Below are 14,154 nucleotides of genomic sequence, written 5' to 3'. Positions count from 1 at the left end.
TTTTTTTTTTTTTTTTTTTTAATGAACTAAAATGACAGTGATCTCATGCTCCTCCTTCTCTTTGGAACATAATCTCTTCGAGACAATATCTTGTCTCCAAAGATGCTCAAAGCAAGATGATCTTCAGCAAATCCACGCTCGCATGGTGAAAACTGGCTTGATGCAGGATTCTTACGCAGTGACAAAGTTTCTTTCTTTCTGTATTTCCTCCACTTCTTCTGATCTTTTGCCTTATGCCCAGATTGTGTTTGACGGTTATGATCGACCTGACACTTTCTTGTGGAACCTCATGATCAGAGGATTCTCTTCCTCAGACGAACCCAAGACGTCTCTTCTTCTGTACCATCGAATGCTTTCTTGTTCAGCTCCACATAACGCGTATACTTTCCCGTCTCTTCTCAAAGCTTGTTCGAATCTATCTGCATTTGAAGAAACAACGCAAATTCACGCACAGATCACCAAACTTGGATACGAAAACGATGCCTATGCAGTGAATTCTCTGATTAATTCATATGCTGTGACCGGGAACTTCGAGCTAGCTCACCTTCTCTTTGACAGAATGTCCAAACCAGATGCTGTCTCGTGGAACTCTGTGATCAAAGGGTACGTCAAAGCTGGAAAATTGGATATTGCACTAGCGTTATTCCAGAAAATGGCAGAAAAGAATGCTATTTCATGGACTACGATGATCTCTGGGTATGTTGAAGGAGGGATGAAAAAGGAAGCTCTGCACTTATTTCATGAGATGCAGAATTCAGATGTTGAGCCTGATAATGTTTCCCTCGCTAATGCTCTCTCAGCTTGTGCTCAGCTCGGGGCACTCGAGCAAGGGAAATGGATTCATTCCTATCTTAATAAAGAAAGAATCAGAATTGATTCAGTTTTGAGCTGTGTTCTTATAGATATGTATGCAAAGTGCGGCGAAATGGAGGAAGCTTTGGGAGTGTTCAAGGATATAAAGAAAAAATCAGTGCAAGCTTGGACAGCTTTGATTTCCGGTTATGCATACCATGGCCATGGAAGAGAAGCTATATGCAAGTTCATGGAGATGCAAAAGATGGGAATAAAGCCAAATGTGATTACTTTCACTGCGGTTCTCACGGCGTGCAGCTACGTAGGACTAGTTGAAGAAGGAAAGTTGATTTTCTACAGCATGGAGAGAGATTACAACCTTAAACCAACCATCGAGCATTATGGCTGTATTGTTGATTTACTCGGTCGGGCTGGATTTCTTGATGAAGCAACACGTTTCATCCAAGAGATGCCTTTGAAGCCAAATGCTGTGATATGGGGTGCGCTGCTCAAAGCCTGTCGGATTCACAAAAACATCGAATTAGGAGAACAAATTGGAGAAATCTTAATTGCAATGGATCCATTTCATGGTGGGAGATATGTTCATAAGGCTAATATCTATGCTTTGGCCAAAAAGTGGGACAAAGCAGCTGAAACAAGAAGATTGATGAAAGAACAAGGAGTTGCAAAAGTTCCAGGATGTAGTACAATCAGCTTGGAAGGGACAACACACGAGTTTTTAGCAGGAGACAGATCACACCCAGAGATAGAGAAAATTCAATCTAAATGGAAAACGGTGAGAAGGGAACTTGAGGAACACGGGTACGTACCAGAGTTAGAGGATATGCTGCTTGATCTAGTTGATGATGATGATGAAAGAGAGGCTATTGTGCATCAGCACAGCGAGAAATTGGCTATAACATACGGGTTACTCAAGACTAAACCAGGAACTGTTATACGTATAATGAAGAATCTCCGAGTATGCAAAGACTGTCACAGAGTATCAAAACTCATATCTAAGATATACAGGAGAGATATCGTAATGAGAGATAGGACAAGGTTTCATCATTTCAGAAATGGGAAATGCAGTTGTGGTGACTACTGGTGAAATTTGGAGAGGAAGAACAACTTTTATTGCTTAAGAACTTGACATTATAACAGAAGTTAAAAGTACATTGTTTTTAACTAATGCTGAGAAGCTGTGTTGCGGTCCAAGACTGTCCTGGCTCTAGCTTGACATCCCCAAGCTGAGAGTTAAAAATAATAAGCAGGAGTTAGAAACATTCGAGTCCATAAGTATTGTAGTGGGCAAAGACTTGGGTGCAAACTGATATACCTTTGCATTTTCAACGCACACAAAGTCTCTGTAACAAGCCTCCATCTGAGTATGCGGGTTCCACAAGACCGCATCCGACCAACTGCATTTTCCAAAAACAAGTAATATACATGAGGCACAGAACGAATTCTGAAACGGAAGTTAACCTAGTCTCTCTGTATAAAGCCACATTAAGTGTCTCAATAAACCTACTTTGTGTTTTTGATGATTATTTTATCACCCAAGCCATTATCCAACAGCAATTCATTAGGAGCATCAAGATAGACGCAATCCAAGAATCCAGGAAAAGTGACTTCATCTCTGGAATGTTAGAAAATAAGGAGTGAGAACCATTAAACATGTGAAATTAAAAGCAACAAAAACTGTAACTAATGAAGGAAAACAAATACCAAAACCAACCTGTCTTCTTGACCCTCTATTGGGTTTTTAGGGTCAGGATCCTTATTGAGAGTTTTACAACCCTTTAGACCTCTAACAGATGCATCCGCGGAAGAAGCCTGATGAATCCAAAAGCAATTTTATATGAAGAAAAATTTGGATACATGGAGTCAATTTGCAAACCATAGTATTAGATCATGGGAACACACACTTCAACGCCAAAGCTGGTTGACTCTAAACTACAGCGTTTAAACGAGAAGAAGATTTAAAAGCACATACACGGAAGTAAGTATGCAGGGCAGTGGTGAAAGAGAAAGCTTTGTTGTCTTTGTTGGTTATCTTAAGCTCGGTGGAAAGGGAGTCGGCGCCAACAATGACCTAAAGCAGCAAAACAAACACTGTTAAAGAATATGAAATCTAAACATACAAAGAGTGTCCCATTAATCAAAAGGACGAATAAGGGCATTGTAGAAACCTTGTATAGAGCCTGGAAACCAAAGTCCCACATGGCTCGACTATACGGACCATCCTTGAGCTCAAGAGTAACAGTGGCATTGTCATCAGAATTCTCGGAATCAAGAACAGACCAGTCCATGTTCCTTCCAAACCCATGCTAATAATGATTCAAAGAGAGCATAATAAATAAGTAAAAAAATAAAAAAACAGATTTGATGAATAGAATGAAAAATTTTCAATGAGGGAATACCTGTTGAATTTTCCCAGGTCCAAACTGGGGAAAACAATGTGGAATCCCTCCGCTAAATCCAATAACAATAAAGAAATTTGAAGAAAAAAAGGGAAGACATTCATTACTCAGGCTCAGGGAGAGTTTTAAAGGTAAATAAGTTGGAGTTCTGAGTAACAAAGTTAAATGTAGAAAGACACACACACACACAAACCTAATGGGCTTAATCTTATTGAAGACAGCGTCTGGTCTGACAAAAAGAAGATCTTTACCACTCGCAACTTTCCAAGATGTAATGCATCCTCCAAAGAGATATATCTCAGCCTCACTGAATCCAATAAAAGAAAAACTAAAATCTACTGCAAGCAAATTTGATGACTTACCTTATTACAACACAATGAATGAGGCAGGGTGGGTGAATCTAGTAGTGTTATACCTGTTCTGAGGAGAAGTGAGGACGAGTTTTGGCAAATTGCCTTGTCCTTCTGCGACTCTTACTCCAGTAGCTGAAGAAGCCATGGCTGAGACTCCTCTCCTTCTGCCAAAAAAAGTTCAAGATCGGTTGTTTTATTCAAAGATTAGACAAATTAGAAAAGCGAAGAAGTGACGATGCAGTTCTCCAAATTACCGGTTAAATCGGAGCTGATTGGGAGAATTGAAGGTGAGGAAAGAGTCAGAGACGGAAACAATCGCCATGTTTTGCTCTCCTTCAGTCACTCTCTATCTTTATATATTTTGATTTGTGCGGGTGGGTCGATGATGAGATTGAATAAAAATCACAACGCAGCAAACTAATGACGACGACATCATTTTTATTTCATCAGAGAGGAAACGGCTCTTCAAACGACGGTCGGGACCCAATCGTTAATGTTGTTGACCACTTCAGAATATCGTTTTTATGGATTGACGAATATTCCAATCCCACCCCAAGTCCGACAACAAAACTAATAATGAGTGTTGAGTATTAAAGAAAGTTTCTGGGCTGTTACTCACAAAGGCCAGGCCCAATATTACTCACGGGCTAGTTTTTTAAAAAAAAAAAAAAAAGAATAAGCTGCATAACGCTAGAGAGAGGGGTCGAACCTCTGACCTTGTGGTTAACAGCCACACGCTCTAACCAACTGAGCTACTCCAGCAACCTGTTAAGAGTTATACCTTACCTTTTTTTATACAAATATTTTTCATGTGCGATATAGTGAAAACTAAAAGCTTCAAGTCGATGACGGCATGTTCGTAAGGTTATAAAGCAAAGGGAAACCAAAACTTTCTCTTGTGAGGGTGATAATATTACACCACAAAAATTTCTGAATGTGATCTACATCAAAGTAATGTGACCTTACATGTGTGAAGCTGCACAGTAGACTGGCTTCTATTTTTGACAAGGATACATCAATTAACAGGGACGTGGAATGGCTTCGTTACAGATTGATGTGAATAGATCAGCATTGACAAATTATATGGTCAGCTTACCGAGGAGTTTTTTTCCATCAATAGAAAGAAAATAAAATTACTCATATCAAAAGTATACAACAAAATCGCATAGGATACAATAAAATTCATATGTTTGAAAAGACAAGTTCAACCCAAACGAACATTATCTCCCGTCTTTCCTTACACCAATAAAAGAGTTTCAAAACTGTTGTTTGTATCTAATCTTGAAGCTGTCTGTGTTTAGATTTTTTTCACAAAATCAACTACAAATGCTCTTGCCTGAACTCTCCTCATCTTCATTTTGCACCTGTAACTCTCCTTTCTTCACAGTACTTCGCTGCCTGCAACTTCGTAAAAGTAGGCGATGTTATGATTTCAAATATTCTCAACAATCTTAAGTCATGTAAGAAAGAGCACAAGAAAATAAATACCGGTAGTAGCATCTCGCGCCTTTTTCACTGGTTCTTTTGCAGATTCAGCTGTTTCAGAAGTGAAAAGCAAAGAGTTTATGGGTCTTATTATTGTGCTTTTACCAATTGAATATTCTCTTTATTATTCAATTCCTTACCCTTAAACTTTCTCTTCTTCTTAGCTCTCCTTCTCTTTCTCTCTTCCTGTGTAAGCTCAGACTCATCCTTAATGTCACCTTTCCCGGAAAAGATTTCCTCCGGGGCAAGCATTGCTGCATCCGAGACTGCCACGGGCGCAACCTACGTAGTACACACGGAAGTAGTTGCTTAGTAAAATGGTGCCACGCTCCCAATTCCTTAACAAATAAGGAAGGATTGAGAAAACAACAGAATTACCTCTTCCATTGCTATGGCCGGGACATTCGTTTGTATAGACATTTCTTCAATCACCTGAAAGTTTTGGGAAAATAAGAAAAGAAATTAGCTTCAGTCCAGAGCTATATTTGAGGTGATCATCATTTCGGATCTAAGCAAGAAACATACAGGTTTAGGTGTGAAGTGGAAGTGGGAGAGAGCATCCAACTTCAAGCATAGATTCTTGAACAACATGCTTGCCTGATTTAACATTTATAAGTAAGAGTATGGGATATAGAGACTAACATTGAAAGGAGAAGACAGATAGGTAAATACAAAAACTCAGGAAATATGAGGATCAAATCAAGTTGGAACCTCTTTCTTTAGTTCATCAGAGAAAGTTGTTGGGGCAAAAGCTGGATTAGCCGTCCGAACGTATTCGTCCTACAAATAACCAAATGGACCAAAACACATTTGTAAGTTTGGTTATCTCCCAAAAAAGAAATAACACAATCAGATATTGTACATCATACAAACCTCGTAAACTTCGGCAAGACCTTTCTTGCTTTTGCTCTCGTCCTGCATATTTTCAAAAGTAACAAACCGATTGTACTGTTATTCATCAACTATTAAACCAGAGCACAAAATAAGAGGGCAGAGATAATAGTTCTTCAATAAAACTCACCATTTCCTTGGCTTCTCTTTTTGCTTTAGTGGGCATACTAGGTGCTCGTTGAACATCATCAAAACGAGCCTAAGAAGTCACAGTATCAGTTACACAAAACCACGGAATGTAGGAAAGGAGACCAATGTTACATATTACTGCCCACAAGTAGTTACCTCAATGATTCTGCTCTTGATCAAATCTTCAAGTGAGGCTGTGACCTCTTCTGTGATTACAGGAGCAGGCCTGGCATTGTGCTCAAAATCTAAATCAACTTCTAGAGCACTGTTCTTTGGCCTCTTTGCAGCAGTTATCTTTTAACAAGACAAATCATACACACATTTAGTTATAGAAAGCAAAATGCAAATTTTTTTACAGTGTAATAATCGTCGGGAAAAACATGGCTGGCTACCTCTCCCTGCATTGTCCAGTGTTTAGGATCTAAGTTTGTTTTCTCCATCTGTTCAATCTTGGATTGAACCTTTAATCGTTCTTTCTCATGTGTAGAGAGCTTTTCATTACCCTAAAGGAAGACAAAATAGTTCATAAATAAGAAATGAAGTCATTACATATCACAAAGCCATGCATAAGTTAAGCATCACAATACTTGGTTTTCTCTTTCAGCTTCGTCATCTTCACTTAAATCTTTCCACTTTACTTTTGTCTCCTTCTTTTTGCCGCCAAAGAAATCAGTGTACCTAATTATGAATGATAAGGAAAAAAAATCTTAGAACAAATCTACAGCGATACTGCTCTAAGCCCAAGGAAGCAAAAATGCAGATGATTGGAATACAAAGTGGTATGCGTATTCTCTAATTAGAGAGCATAGAAACATACTTTGCTTTTCCTAATTTATCCGCCTCTTCGTCGTCACCACCAGCAAAAGCACCAAACTAAAGCACAAGAACAATAAAAGATCAACCAAGAGAAAAAAAAAATGAGCCAATGATTGTAATCACTCACCCCACTTTATATTCTTAAACACTGAGGTATGTGCTTACCTCATCATCTTCTTCTTCATCCTCGTCCTCCTCATCATCTTCTTCATCACGCAAATTTTGTTTCTTTCTCTTTGCTACTCCCTTGTTGTTCTTGTAGTCAATCCCATACTCTTCTGCTTCACCATCCTCTAAAAACTCCTCCAATTCTTTTATCTTGAAGAACTTGTCCTCTATTCCTTCATTGTCTCCATCCTTTTCCTCCTCATCTTCTTCATCTCCGTCCTCTTCTTCATCTTCGTCATCTCCGTCCTCTTCTTCTTCTTCATCTTCATCTTCCTCTTCCTCTTCTCCTTCGCTTTCATTACCTTCTAGCTCATCATCACCCGAGTCATGACCATCCATATCCATCTCATCCACATCATCTTCATGAGAAACCTTGAGGGTCAAATTCCCAAGTTTACGAATCTCTTCAGGGTTTTTAGCAAATCTATTAACTTCCTGCCGCAAGCTAGACAACAACGGTTGAGACTGCATATCAATTTGCTGCCAAATCTGCTCCGCATCAAACCCATCAACCAAGAGCTCATCAAATGGAGATTTAGGGTTGTACGGCTTCAACTTCTCGAAGATATGCTGAGATGCAGCGCGAGCCACCTCAGATATTGAACTTGGCGCTAGAAACACTGGTGGTTCAGTTGACTTAAGCTTCTCAAGGGCTTCAAAGCCCGGATCTTTTACAATCGCCATTAGATTAAAGCAACCAAACGTATCAAATCGTTGCTTCCTCGGTGCGCCCAGATATTAGGGTTTCTTCGATTGAACAAAAACAGTAGGGTTTATCAATGGCGGTGGTTAGGTTTTGGAAGAGGAACACGGAGAAGAGAAACCTCAATGAGTGTGTTTCTCAAAAACCCTGAGATAAGTCCCCGGTAAAACCTCTTAACCAGACAGAGAGTTTCGACCTCAGTAATTGGGTCAATATTTGGGCCTTTTAATATTGTGTTTTGGCCCAGATAGTAAAATCACGACAATGGTGGGCATTCATAATTCAGACATGAGAAAACCCCACATTCGTCCGAAATAGACTGCTTTATACAGATTCTGGAAAGTTGTATAATCAAGACTTGTTTAAACTGCAGAAATTGACACAATTCAATTGCTGTATAAGAGTTTTGAAATCCGAAAACATCATTGTTGCTTAGAATTATGGATACGATAAATCTATGTGTTTACCCACTTACAATATGAATGATTTGATGGGATTAGAGATTCAAAAGTATTAATCTAAGCCTTCCTACTACATAATCAAAAGGGGATTGAGCTACAACACATCGTTGATGAATTTTTCAGTGAGTTCTTTAGGAAGTCCCATGACTGTATCAACTCCTCCCACCTACGACATTACAACAAAAAATCCTTCAGTAGTGTGTAATCAATCATACGCTGAAACAGAAAGGAATTAAACAGCTATATAGATCAAACATTCGAGCTCCTTGTGTTAAAGGGCACTAACCACGGAATCGACAAATGGTGAAATGAGGGGATGCTCCAGTGTTAAGCCTCCAGCAACCTTGTAAGTTATTGCATCATCAATCTGAAGATCAAAGAAGACACAAACTCATTTGTTAAAACAAACTAAGATCCATGGTAAGAGAAGAAGAACTAGTGTTTTAAAGAGCTTTATTTACAAGATTGTCGATGACTTGTTCTGGTATCTCATGGAAATAGACCTGCATCACAACAATCACCAAACAAACTGTTCAATCCACTGAAAACAAGAGGTTGAGGAAAGAAGAAGAAATAGTGTTTGTGTACTACCTCTGCTTTGTCCCATCCTCCTCTTCTAACTCCAGTTTTCAAGTTGCTAACTAGAACAGATCCCACAACACCTCCGTGTGATCCGGAGTAGCCTGTGTAGAGATTTCAAACAAAAATCTTAAATCACAACCTTACAAGTGGGCTAGTAGTATCATAGAACACCTGAAAGCAATTAAGCTGCACAAAACCTTTGATAAATTCACGAGCTTCTTCTTTAGTGGTTGGTTTTTCTCTAATAACACCTTTGTACACAACAACCTAAGAAACTCCATCACCATATAACACATCAGCTCAAGATTAAAGAAACCACAGAACATAAGACAATCCAAAAAATGTTAAGACATTATGTCAGCATACAGTGTCTGCAGTAATCAAGAGTGTTGGTTGAGGATCCTGTGCAAACTGGCTTTCACCTCCCAGTTTCGATATGATCTCATTTGCCTAGTCAATTACAATTTTACCGTCATCAATTCAATATGGTAAGATAGAAGTACAATAAAACTAAAATCGAAGTCAAACAAAACAAAACCCTAGTAGATTATAAAACCTTGGCTTCAGCAAGAGCCACAACCAAATCTTCAGGCTTGTCTGTCCTAATGGCTTTCTCATCAATGTCTGCAGTCTTGAACCATAATAATCCCAAAGCCAACAACGTCAACTTACTACTTAACAATCCAGAGCAAACAAAAAAATAATCAAACATAGACATACCACGATGGTGTAATCATATCCCATTTCAGCCAGAATCCGTTTTCTCGCCATGGACTGAGAACCCAGAATCAGCTTCACACGTTCGAGAGAATATTTTTTGCATTTCGTTAGCAATTTATAAAATTTCAATTCTATTATTCTAAAAAGGAAAAAAAAAAAAAAAAGAGGATAGTAGAGAGTCGACTAGAGAGAGAAACCTTGAATCCTCTCTCCATCGCCTTCGAGGTCATCGTGGCGTTTTGCTCTAAACGGAAGAGTGAGGATGGGAAAATTGCAAAAAACAACAAAAACTGAAGAAACAATTTGACCATGTCCACCTCAAACTCAACTCTCCCCCAATTTCAAGGAATAACGCCAAATTCGCTTCCACTTTATCTTTCCCTTTTTTTTTTTTTAATAGATTTTTTTTCTTTTTTTTTTCAATCATAATAAGATTCTTTTAAACATTTGTTTTCTTATACTTATAAACTAAACCAACGATGTTTTAATATAAAAAAATTGAAGGTATTTTCTATATTGTGTGGTATTAAAAAAAACAAGCATTTCCTTCTATAAATGAAAATTTGGCATATTTCAAATCATCAATTTCTATTCTTTATTTTAAAATTTTAATACTCAATAATCGTTTTTAATATTATTGTTGGTTATTTTGTGGTAACTTTTCCTGTCACTTTCATCAAATCATGACCAAACAGTCCAAACTTCTCACATGGAACTAGGCTGTCTAGCTAAATTTTTCATATAATTAGGCTAGCTAGCTAATTTATTTGTCCTTTCTTTTTCTTTTTTTAATTAGAAAACAAAAAAAACTGGGAACGATTTTGTAAACCTTCGAAAAATATTATTGACGTTGTATGTATAAGTAAAAACTCTTTGAACTATTTTATAAATTATCAAAACTATTGGGGATAAAATAAATACGTTTTTTAAAAGGGTTGTAATCATAAATACACTGAGTACTAGTTTTGAACTTCTCAAAAATATGGAAGCTATTTTGTAAATCATACAACTAATAGGACTATTTGATAAATAATAAAAACTAGTGGGGCGAAAGTAACAAGGATAGAGAATAAGTGGTAACAAGTGACACTGAAACTTGACCAGTGAAGACTACATACAATGTGGCGCCGGAGCTTCAGTACTTTGCCGGGGGAGAAATGGGACGCGGTGGTGATCGGCGGAGGTCACAACGGCTTAACCGCCGCGGCTTACCTAGCACGTGGTGGTCTCTCCGTAGCTGTTCTCGAGCGCCGTCATGTCATCGGTGGGGCGGCAGTGACGGAGGAGATCGTACCTGGCTTCAAATTTTCACGCTGCAGTTACCTTCAGAGCCTGCTTCGTCCTTGCATCATTAGGTTTTTGATTAACCATTCTTTTTTTTTTCTTCTTTTGATTTTGTTGTTGGATTGTTTTGACGTTTTTGGATCATTATTTTGATTTTGGAATCCAAAGAGAATTAGAGTTAGGCAGACACGGATTGAAGCTTCTGAAGAGAAGTCCTTCATCGTTTACACCTTGTTTGGATGGACGTTATCTTCTGCTTGGACCTGATCATGAACTTAATCATTCTGAGATTTCCAAGTTCTCCAAACATGATGCTGATGCTTACCCAAGGTTGTTTTTTTTTTTTTCAAATACAATGCTAATTTGGGAATGTGATGATTAAAAGTTTTAATTACTAAAACTACTGTTAAAAATTTGTTACAGATACGAGAAGCAGCTAGAGAGGTTCTGTGGATTCATGGATCCTCTTTTGGATGCAACTCCCCCAGAATCTTTGCAAGGTGCCTCTTCTTTGAACGATAAGCTGCGCAATAAAATGTACAAATCTGCTTTCTGGGCTCGTTGTCTCCGCCAAGCAGCTTCTTTGGGGCAAAAAGATATGGTGTATGATCTCCTATCTTAAAGATTAAGCTGTCTCTATGTTATCTTTTACTGCTTGGTTTAGATGCTTGATAAAGTACAATACTGTGTTATTTTTTTTAACTTATGAAGGGACTTCATGGATTTGTTATTGGCCCCAGCTTCAAAAGTTTTGAACAACTGGTTTGAGGTGGTTTTCTGATCTTGGCACCTTTTGGCCCTACAAATAGCATTAGCAATTAGTCTGATGTTGTATTCACACACGTTTTGTGTTGGCCTTTTGCCTTCCAGTCTGATGTCCTGAAGGCGACTCTTGCAACAGATGCCGTGATTGGATCTACGGTAATTGAACTTCCTAATATCTTGAGCTTGAGGTTCCAAAAGTTCTTATAGTTGACTCATTTTGTGATATATACTTATTCTAATGGCATGTTAAGGTGAGAGATGCTTCTTAGTCATACTATATTTCGGAGTTAATGTAGTGCTCTGATCATTGATACACAGGCCAGTGTCCATACTCCGGGAAGTGGATATGTCCTCCTACATCATGTGATGGGAGAAACGGATGGAGAGAAAGGCATTTGGTCGTACGTATCTGGATTATTGAATTGTATTTTCCTCTAAATAATTCGGCAATGTTGAAAAGCGGCGTATGTTTTGCATAAGTCAGGATACCTAAGCACTTTAAGAACTCTCTTAGCAGATTTTAATAAACATGTATCTGTGAGGTCAAAATGAAAAGCACAAGATGATTTTTTGATAAAACAAGGCCTGTCTATCCTGAGTAAACTAATAAGAAATTAATTTGCAGTTATGTTGAAGGTGGGATGGGCTCTGTCTCCATGGCTATAGCCAATGCTGCAAAGGAAGCTGGCGCTCAGATTTTCACAAATGCAGAGGTATTTATTTACAGATCTTTTTGAATGTATCCCTCTTTCCTACAATATGCGGAACAGTGGAGCTCTAGTTATCATTATCTCTTATCAGAAAGCAGGGCAGCTAAGTTTATTCGAATTTGCTTTTCAGGTTTCTGAAATACTGACTGACGATTCTAGCATCGTGACAGGGGTTAGTTTGTCTTCATTGATTTCTGGATGAAGTGAAACTTAAAATCAAACTCATATGAAATAATTTGGTATAAGGTTTTGCTTGCTGATGGTACGCGGGTGGAGTCATCAGCTATATTATCCAATGCAACCCCTTACAGAACTTATGTGGTAAATTTTTAGAGTCCTTTGCCTAAATTCAAAACTCCCAGTATATGTCAGTCTAAATTGTGTTGTTTGCAAAAAAACTTATGGGTTGTTCTTTCTTTTTGGATAACAGGAATTGGTTCCGACCAATGTTCTTCCCGAAAAATTTGTCGATGCTATCAAGAACTCAGATTACAGCTCTGTAAGTATTTTATGTCATTTAAGTCCCCCATTCTTTCGATCAAGGGAAGATAAATCTCTAAACAAACTAAAAGTTTTTTTTGTTTTATCATACCAGCTAGCTAAGTATCTGCTGATTGGCTGTTTAATTGTTGTGAACAGGCAACTACCAAAATAAACTTGGCTGTTGACAAGTTACCACAGTTCCAGTGCTGCAACACAAATCATTCGAGTCCAGGTCCGGAGCACTTTGGCACTATACACATTGGTGCGGAGAGGTATGCTACGTGTACTTTTATCTTGACTCTTTGTATCTCCAAGAACAAATAAAAGTTATCAATGGCTCTGTTCTATCTTTGGCCTCTGTCAGCATGGACGAGGTTCACTCAGCATGTCATGATTCTGAAAACGGCCAACCATCGAGAAGACCAGTGATCGAAATGACTATTCCATCCACGCTAGATAACACCATATCTCCTCCAGGTACACATATTCTCCCCCGTTTGGTTGTTTAGGATTAGAAATCTAAATGTGAATTTTTATGTAGGGAAGCATGTAATCAACTTGTTCATCCAATACACTCCTTACAAGCCATCAGATGGAAACTGGGAAGATCCTACTTACCGAGTTAGTTAGTTGTACACTCTTGCCTAGCGTCATTACTGTTACTTTTCGAATTTTCATTCCTTGAAACTTACAAGACATGCTCGGGTTTGTTGTTGATTGTGTAAAATCAGGAAGCATTTGCACAAAGGTGTTTTAAACTGATTGATGAATATGCACCCGGGTTTAGCTCATCCATCATTAGCTACGACATGTTGACTCCTCCTGACCTGGAACGGCAAATTGGTCTCACAGGTATATTAAGTTGAGGATGTAGAAAGAGATCATGAATACATGGGATATGGCCAAACCATATTGACATATTGCTCATTTGTGTCCTGCAGGTGGAAATATATTTCACGGTGCCATGGGATTAGACTCTCTCTTCTTGATGCGCCCAGTGAAAGAATGGTACGTGTCTCTCACAATTCAAAACAGTCTTTTTACGATTTATAAATATGATTCAAAACTTTGTTGGAATGTGACACAGGTCGAATTACAGAAGCCCTTTGAAAGGTCTCTACTTGTGCGGCAGCGGAGCTCATCCTGGAGGCGGAGTAATGGGCGCACCAGGAAGAAATGCAGCGCATGTTGTTCTCCAAGACTTGAAATGAATCTAGCGAGGATAAATCTCAGACTATGCAATGTAGTAGACCTTCATGTGTAAGTGTTTTTTCCATTGCTGTGAAACCTCTGTCTGCGCCGGAGGCTTCGGTCTCAGACGCGTGAACATAGTTGTTATCAACGAATAAGAATCATCCACGTGTAAGTAAACGTAAAAAGCCCTAAAAATCA

At 38.5% G+C, this 14,154-nt stretch overlaps 5 protein-coding genes and 1 non-coding gene across 9 annotated transcripts; 2 read left to right on the top strand and 4 right to left on the bottom strand.

The window, feature by feature from the left end:
* Nucleotides 9-1,937, top strand: LOC104762921 (pentatricopeptide repeat-containing protein At5g66520-like). Its single transcript, XM_010486330.2, has one exon. The coding sequence runs from the start codon at nt 32-34 to the stop codon at nt 1,898-1,900; it is 1,869 nt and encodes a 622-aa protein (XP_010484632.1). The 5' UTR covers nt 9-31; the 3' UTR covers nt 1,901-1,937.
* LOC104745732 (putative glucose-6-phosphate 1-epimerase) lies at nt 1,903-4,075 on the bottom strand. 2 transcript variants are annotated; one of them, XM_010486332.2, is made up of 10 exons: nt 3,820-4,075; nt 3,628-3,726; nt 3,406-3,519; nt 3,213-3,264; nt 2,982-3,119; nt 2,786-2,884; nt 2,528-2,625; nt 2,321-2,428; nt 2,129-2,210; nt 1,903-2,039 (listed from the first exon to the last, which is right to left on the bottom strand). In XM_010486332.2, exons 1-10 carry the CDS (start codon nt 3,885-3,887, stop codon nt 1,974-1,976), a joined length of 924 nt encoding a protein of 307 aa, XP_010484634.1. In that variant the 5' UTR covers nt 3,888-4,075; the 3' UTR covers nt 1,903-1,973. The 2 variants fall into 2 exon arrangements, with proteins under 2 accessions (XP_010484634.1, XP_010484633.1); XM_010486331.2 differs by having other exon boundaries at nt 3,628-3,729; nt 3,820-4,074.
* TRNAN-GUU lies at nt 4,254-4,327 on the bottom strand. The gene has a single exon. It is a non-coding gene; the product is annotated as a tRNA-Asn (tRNA).
* Nucleotides 4,683-7,901, bottom strand: LOC104762920 (U3 small nucleolar ribonucleoprotein protein MPP10). Of its 2 annotated transcripts, none has more exons than XM_010486328.2 (13): nt 7,052-7,901; nt 6,888-6,943; nt 6,658-6,748; nt 6,463-6,573; nt 6,227-6,364; nt 6,072-6,140; nt 5,924-5,965; nt 5,762-5,830; nt 5,576-5,647; nt 5,429-5,482; nt 5,191-5,332; nt 5,054-5,101; nt 4,683-4,969 (listed from the first exon to the last, which is right to left on the bottom strand). In XM_010486328.2, the coding sequence occupies exons 1-13, from the start codon at nt 7,736-7,738 to the stop codon at nt 4,947-4,949; spliced, it is 1,602 nt and encodes a 533-aa protein (XP_010484630.1). In that variant the 5' UTR covers nt 7,739-7,901; the 3' UTR covers nt 4,683-4,946. The 2 variants fall into 2 exon arrangements, with proteins under 2 accessions (XP_010484630.1, XP_010484631.1); XM_010486329.2 differs by having other exon boundaries at nt 4,683-4,963; nt 7,052-7,900.
* LOC104762919 (maf-like protein DDB_G0281937) lies at nt 8,134-9,950 on the bottom strand. Its single transcript, XM_010486326.2, has 9 exons — nt 9,718-9,950; nt 9,521-9,592; nt 9,357-9,431; nt 9,167-9,250; nt 8,998-9,067; nt 8,810-8,901; nt 8,680-8,721; nt 8,505-8,585; nt 8,134-8,384 (listed from the first exon to the last, which is right to left on the bottom strand). The coding sequence occupies exons 1-9, from the start codon at nt 9,829-9,831 to the stop codon at nt 8,313-8,315; spliced, it is 702 nt and encodes a 233-aa protein (XP_010484628.1). The 5' UTR covers nt 9,832-9,950; the 3' UTR covers nt 8,134-8,312.
* LOC104762918 (pyridine nucleotide-disulfide oxidoreductase domain-containing protein 2) lies at nt 10,617-14,133 on the top strand. Of its 2 annotated transcripts, none has more exons than XR_763671.2 (16): nt 10,617-10,875; nt 10,973-11,134; nt 11,228-11,407; nt 11,516-11,573; nt 11,675-11,725; nt 11,888-11,970; nt 12,195-12,282; nt 12,410-12,451; nt 12,526-12,600; nt 12,710-12,778; nt 12,919-13,034; nt 13,127-13,239; nt 13,304-13,387; nt 13,494-13,614; nt 13,704-13,770; nt 13,850-14,133. XR_763671.2 is itself a non-coding variant. In XM_010486325.1 (16 exons), exons 1-16 carry the CDS (start codon nt 10,640-10,642, stop codon nt 13,971-13,973), a joined length of 1,665 nt encoding a protein of 554 aa, XP_010484627.1. In that variant the 5' UTR covers nt 10,618-10,639; the 3' UTR covers nt 13,974-14,133. The 2 variants fall into 2 exon arrangements, 1 of the variants encoding a protein (XP_010484627.1); XM_010486325.1 differs by having other exon boundaries at nt 10,618-10,875; nt 13,304-13,383.

Source organism: Camelina sativa, chromosome 18 (genome assembly GCF_000633955.1).
Source record: "Camelina sativa cultivar DH55 chromosome 18, Cs, whole genome shotgun sequence".
NCBI classification, from domain to species: domain Eukaryota; kingdom Viridiplantae; phylum Streptophyta; class Magnoliopsida; order Brassicales; family Brassicaceae; genus Camelina; species Camelina sativa.
The sequence above is the reverse complement of the archived record's forward strand: the minus strand, read 5'-3'. Positions and strand labels throughout refer to the sequence as shown.

Excerpts from the sequence above, each read along its gene's own strand:
- LOC104762920 (XM_010486328.2), bottom strand. The coding sequence starts at position 7,738 with ATGGCGATTGTAAAAGATCCGGGCTTTGAAGCCCTTGAGAAGCTTAAG. Across the intron at positions 6,365-6,462 it reads ACTGGACAATGCAGGGAGAG|ATAACTGCTGCAAAGAGGCC; the intron begins GTAGCCAGCCAT and ends TCTTGTTAAAAG. Across the intron at positions 4,970-5,053 it reads GGCGCGAGATGCTACTACCG|TTGCAGGCAGCGAAGTACTG; the intron begins GTATTTATTTTC and ends ACTTTTACGAAG.
- LOC104762918 (XM_010486325.1), top strand. The coding sequence starts at position 10,640 with ATGTGGCGCCGGAGCTTCAGTACTTTGCCGGGGGAGAAATGGGACGCG. Across the intron at positions 13,384-13,493 it reads GGGAAGATCCTACTTACCGA|GAAGCATTTGCACAAAGGTG; the intron begins GTTAGTTAGTTG and ends GTGTAAAATCAG. Across the intron at positions 13,615-13,703 it reads ACGGCAAATTGGTCTCACAG|GTGGAAATATATTTCACGGT; the intron begins GTATATTAAGTT and ends TGTGTCCTGCAG.
- LOC104745732 (XM_010486331.2), bottom strand. The coding sequence starts at position 3,887 with ATGGCGATTGTTTCCGTCTCTGACTCTTTCCTCACCTTCAATTCTCCC. Across the intron at positions 3,120-3,212 it reads GACCTGGGAAAATTCAACAG|CATGGGTTTGGAAGGAACAT; the intron begins GTATTCCCTCAT and ends AATCATTATTAG. Across the intron at positions 2,211-2,320 it reads ATAATCATCAAAAACACAAA|TTGGTCGGATGCGGTCTTGT; the intron begins GTAGGTTTATTG and ends TGGAAAATGCAG.
- LOC104762919 (XM_010486326.2), bottom strand. The coding sequence starts at position 9,831 with ATGGTCAAATTGTTTCTTCAGTTTTTGTTGTTTTTTGCAATTTTCCCA. Across the intron at positions 9,593-9,717 it reads CGATGGAGAGAGGATTCAAG|CTGATTCTGGGTTCTCAGTC; the intron begins GTTTCTCTCTCT and ends GAACGTGTGAAG. Across the intron at positions 8,586-8,679 it reads AACAAGTCATCGACAATCTT|ATTGATGATGCAATAACTTA; the intron begins GTAAATAAAGCT and ends TTTGATCTTCAG.
- LOC104762921 (XM_010486330.2), top strand. The coding sequence starts at position 32 with ATGACAGTGATCTCATGCTCCTCCTTCTCTTTGGAACATAATCTCTTC.